Raw genomic sequence first — 5942 nt, forward strand, 5'->3', positions numbered from 1 at the left:
TACAAGTGATGCGAATATTGCCACAAGTGCAGTAGTTAAGATAAAAGGCGAGAATGTGGGAGACATAATAATTCTATTGAAAATACTTTTCAATATCTTGCTTCAAATATTTTTTTATTTTGTTATTTCTTAATTCTTATGATTATTATTTTAAGGAAAGTGCTCTTTTATAGCCAGCAAAAGTTAGTTTGGTCCCTTTTAGTGCTGTTTGGAACTACCTTTGGAACTCTTTTAGTTTATTTTTACTACTTTTAATTTTATTTTGTGTACATTATAATTGAACACATGCTCTGGGACGACTCATTACATACATTGTTATTTTAGACCACCTGTCAGGTTATTGATTCGTAACAAGGCCACAAAAGAATTGTCATAACTAAACAGAATATTCACTTTATAACTCCAAATAATCTATATCCAGTCACACTCACCATTATAATTATAGTTGATTTAGTCATTTTGCAATTGAGTAATAAAAAGCATTTTAGTCTGGCTGGCAGCAGTAATTGTATTTAGTGGCTATATAGATTGATGCATAATCATAACGTTAGTGACACATACGATGCAAAATTGTATTTTTTTCAAGTTCTAAAAAATGAGTTTCTATTACAATTTTGACTATTATTTCCTTTTTCGAACATGTGGCTATCAGTTAGTGCTTTTTTCAAAAAAATTGCTCAAAAATTACTAATTTTATAGATTTATATTGATTTCCTTATGTTTTGTGTAAGTTTGAAAAAAGTTTTGAATTATGTCAATTTTTGGAAGTACCCTAAGCTCAATTCCAAACACAGTTATTAGCAATTAACTCTAAGAACCAAGCTAAAACATTCCCTGATACATAAATTTAGATGCCTGTGCACTGTAAAAAATGTATGCAATCTTTTCACTCTCCAGTAAATTATGGTGCCATTTCCTTTTTGCTTAAGCCTTGAGGCATCACTTGATTTCCCTCCATCAGTCATTGCAAAGAACCTGTCTCTTATCATTTAAGGATGGAAACTTTATCTATTTACGGAAATTATAGATCTACTTGCAAAACCTTAATTATATAAGTCTAGTACAATATTAGTTATTTTCATTAATGACATTATTAATTTATGCATCACTTGAATTTAAATTCATATAACAAAAGATATACATGCTTGCTAAATTATTTTACAGGAATTTAGACCTGCATGCATTATAGTATTATAACAATCAGTGACTGGTGCATGCTGGTGTGACTTTGTGTCTCAAAACATACAATCTCCTAACACTTTCTTTACTTCAATGCCAACAAGGCCAGAATGTACCTTCCAGCCCAAAATGTTGGAGATAACTGTAATAAAAAAAAGAATAAAATAAATTATTATATTATACAATTAAATATAAATTATCTACTCTCTCACTTTTTATTATTCCTACTCTCTTCAAAGCTGAAATAAACAACTTATTATGTTGCTTAGTTGCAAGCTCAATATACACTATGTAACATTTGTTGCATAATTTGCATGCAAATTCCCTCAAGGTATGATCAAGAGTAGATAAGATGTGATGTGATACTTAAATTAACTGGTATTTTTATGAGATGCTGTTTGGTAAATGGAATTTTGTACATGCAAACTGAGCCTAGAATTATTTTGATTGTACTAGACCAGATTTATATATTCTCTATTGAACAAAATCAGTGTGGCATGGCTGGCCTTAATACTATAGCAGTCTAGATCTACTTGAATATTATGTTATTATAGTCTAACTAAAAGTAATTCAGAAATGTCATAACTCAGTAATTATAACAAAACTAAAAGTACAAAATGTGATATAAAAAACAACACTATTATTATTATATCACTGCTAGATTTATTATAGTTCAAAGAAATGTTTTCATAAAATGCTATTCACAAGCACTTGTGTGCATGGTACATGTAGTTGCTGATGCATACTGAAAAGTAAACAACTGTGATAAGTTTTGAAAGTAAAGTAGTCTATGTTACATACAATGACCAAATTTAGTCAGAGGCAACTGTAACAGCAATAACAACACTGTATGTTAAAATAAATAATGTGCACTCTCAATCATATTTCAGTTACAAATACACCCACTTCTCTAGTACTCTTTACCATTAGTGACTGGATAAGGAATTACTTGATTGAATTTGTTGTGACTTTATTATTACAAGATGATTGATGTTTCTCAATGGAGAGCAAGTATTGGATTGTGGAACTGCTGTCAAACTGCCTCCAGTAGACAAGCTAATGGCCACCACTCTCACTCATTCAAAGATGAGGCAATAAACAGGAAGTCAGAAAATACTACAAAGACATTAAAAATGCCAGCAGCTCTACTTGTCATTGCTTTTCTCCTCCTCCTCTTTTATTTTCTCTCTTTATCAAGACACATCTTGATAATTCCTCCAACAGGTAAACCGCAACGATTGCAACTTTGTACTTGTACGTTTCCTGGTATTTTATTAATTTTAGGTAACTGCTACCAAGCACAATGCATTACTGGTGCTACTGTTACTAATAAAAATTACCTCCAGTCAGAAGTCTTACCTGGAAGCAGCAGTTCTAACCTGATATATGATGATCTCTATTTAATTGTTTGTCTACGTATGCTCCTCCTCTTATCAGGAGATGTTGAACTCAATCCTGGTCCTATGATTGATGATCGACCTGATATTTTATTGTTGATTGAATGGCTTGAACCACTTGTTGACTGGAAACCATTTGGTTTACATTTAGTTGGAATTTCAAGGCATGACGTATTGAAAATTGAACAAGAACATGTACAGATTGAAGACAGAAAGTTATCATTGTACTCAAAATGGTTGTCAGTCAATCCTAAAGCAACATGGAGAAATGTCATAGATGCACTGACTAGTACAAAAGAGAACAAATTAAAACAAGATATTAAAGTTGCCATAGAGAGAGTCTCTAAAGAGTCACCATTATCACCAATATCTGATGGTAATGTTACAGTATACTTAAAGAATTAATAATAGCACATAGATCTACCATATAGCTCTCAAACTTCTTGTGGCACAAATTTATGTGTAATCAGAATTTGGGGAAAATTACCAGGGAAAATTTTAATTAATATTTATTTCCAAAAGATAAATTTTCCCTCAAATTTTCCTAAAAAATTTTAGATTATCATAGCTGTTTATTGTGCTCAGTGTGCATGCATGCTATAATTGCAAATTTCAACTACAAAATTTTATTTAATTTTTTTAATTTTTTGCACCACAAAAATTTTATAGGTTATTATTCCCTAAATTTCTTTAATGCAGTGGTATATTTGTATTTTAGGAGATGTAGAAGTCATACTATTTCCAAAAGAAGATCAAAAAGCTCAAGACTCTTTAAATAAATTGCAGATAAAGTTTTCGCACATCATGACAAAAGTTATAGCAGCTTTTTACAAAAGGGCAGTCAAAAATTCTCGACTCCACTTCAATATATCTAATTGGGTAGAGAGTTATCTTCACTGGGAGCATGGTACAGTAGATAATGATTTAGATGATGTTTTCAAAAAGATCTATCATAATTATGATTTTATTGACTGTAGTCTGATAGTTGCTATGAGTGATGAGTTTATAGGCGATGAAAAAGATCTACTTGATGAGTTGAAGGCCTACTCATCAAATGCTAAGGCATTTCATTCATCAGAGCCAATTACTGAGCTTAAACAAAAGCTACGTAAAGTGTATGGACCATATCGAAGACGGTTAGAGAATATGCCTTTGATCTGTATTGAACTACAAAATCCTTGGAATGATGTTACAATTAGCGGACTATATATTCTCATTGGAAGATTGATTCCAAAAGAACTTAGGCAGTCACTGATGAAATGCATTACTATTGAGGAAGGATCTGTTGTCATCAAGCTACATATTCTTGACATTACAGCTGAGAGTCTTGTAAAATACACTGGAGGAAAGTTACAGTTTATGAGACTCATTGGTATATTTAGTTTGTACATTAATGATCATCCTGTCCTTCAAGAAGATGAGAATATGAACTTTACCTTTGAACTTGCTCTCCTTAAGGCAGTCAGAGCTTGCAATAATGAAGCAGTAGAGTTTCTTCTTCAACTAGAAACTGTTAATATTAATCATATTAATAATGAAGGCAAGACAGCACTAATGTTAGCTTGTGAAAGAGGACATGAGGAAATTGTACACAATTTACTTTCTGCTGGTGCTGATTGCAGTGTTCAGAACAACAGTGGATGGACTGCACTAATGATGGCAAGTGAACACAATTATATTTCAATCATTCTCATGCTATTACAAGCTACTGATCTAAAGAAATCAAATGGATCAAATGCTTTAATGATTGCTAGTTACCATGGTAACTATGAAGTTGTAGAGCTATTGATTAGTAGAGGAGTTGATTATGGAGTAAATGCTTTTATGTTAGCTTGTCAAAATGGCCACACTAAAATAGTTGAACTGTTCCTGAAGAAACAAGTTGATCCTATTGTTCAAAAAAAAGATGGCTGGAATGCTTTTATGTTGGCTTGTCAAAATGGTCACACTCAGATAGTTAAGTTGTTGCTGGAGAAACAAGTTGATCCTAATTTTCAGAAGAATAATGGTTGGAATGCTTTTATGTCCGCTTGTAAAAATGGCCATGCTGAAATAGTTAAATTGTTGCTGAAGGAAAAAGTCAACCCTAATGTTCAAATGAATGATGGTTGGAATGCTTTTATGTCCGCTTGTAAAAATGGACACACTCAAATAGTGGAGCTGTTGCTGAAAGAACAAGTTGATCCTAATGTACAAAAGGAAGATGGTTGGAATGCTTTTATGTTGGCTTGTCAAAATGGGCACACTCAAACAGTTGAGTTGTTACTGAAGGAAAAAATTGATCCTAATGCTCAGGAGAAAGATGGTTGGAATGCTTTTATGTTGGCTAGCGAAAATGGACACATTCAAACAGTTGAATTGTTGCTGAAGGAACAAGCTATTCCTAATGTTCAAGACAAATATGGCTGGAATGCTTTTATGTTGGCTTGTCAAAATGGGCACATTGAAATAGTTCAACTGTTGCTAAAGGAACAGGTTGATCCTAATGTTCAAGAAAAAGATGGTTGGAATGCTTTAATGATAGCTTGTCAAAATGGTCACACTCAAATAATTGAGCTGTTAATGGAGAAAGAAGTTGATCCTAATGTTCAAAATAACAATGGTTGGAATGCTTTAATGCTAGCTTGTCAATATGGTCACACTCAAATAGTTAAACTGTTAGTGGAACAAGTTGATCCTAATGTTCAAAGGAATACTGGTTGGAATGCTTTTATGTTGGCATGTCAAAATGGACATAATCAAATAGTTAAACTATTGCTGAAGAAACAAGTTGCTATTAATGTTCAAAATAATAATGATATCACTGCTTTAATGTTTCCTAGTGCTGAAGGTGAAGGACAATATGAAAATATAGAATGGGAAGCTAATACAACTATTCACTTCAGTGATAGCTATAGTGTAATATCAGTATAGTCAATACTGTAGTTTAAGTAATTTCCTGTACATTTTTTGCTACCAAAAAAATTTTTCACACATAATTGGGTCAATACACTATAAATGGATGGTTCTGGTGTAGAGGAGGTTGTACATGCATTATCATTTTTTATGTCTATATGTACTCTAATTCATTACTAAACTGTAAATCTAAAATACCACTGTGATTAAAACACAAGACTTGAAATTCCAATAGTAAATGTAGATCTAGTTGCATAATTGTTGAGTCAATAGGGCTTGCATTAAAGGGAAAGTTAATTATTAAATGCACAATCAGTTAAATTAATATTTTCAAATAGTATGATGTACAATAGAATGAATAAAAATATCAAGTTTATTCATTAATATCAAATCCAGATCCACTTTCTTCTTCCTCTTCCTCTTCAACTTGATTGCCTTCAGTTTTAATGTTTGGACATTCAAACTGTAGTT

General features: G+C 32.0%; 1 protein-coding gene across 1 annotated transcript; it reads left to right on the plus strand.

The window, feature by feature from the left end:
- The first annotated feature begins 2089 nt into the window (after positions 1 to 2089).
- Positions 2090 to 5554, plus strand: LOC109583413 (uncharacterized). The gene is made up of 3 exons (XM_019998744.1): positions 2090 to 2403; positions 2464 to 2952; positions 3295 to 5554. Exons 1-3 carry the CDS (start codon positions 2163 to 2165, stop codon positions 5487 to 5489), a joined length of 2925 nt encoding a protein of 974 aa, XP_019854303.1. The 5' UTR covers positions 2090 to 2162; the 3' UTR covers positions 5490 to 5554.
- The last annotated feature ends 388 nt before the right edge of the window (positions 5555 to 5942 follow it).

This window comes from Amphimedon queenslandica, unplaced genomic scaffold (genome assembly GCF_000090795.2).
Source record: "Amphimedon queenslandica unplaced genomic scaffold, v1.1 AMPQUscaffold_13518, whole genome shotgun sequence".
NCBI lineage: Eukaryota > Metazoa > Porifera > Demospongiae > Haplosclerida > Niphatidae > Amphimedon > Amphimedon queenslandica.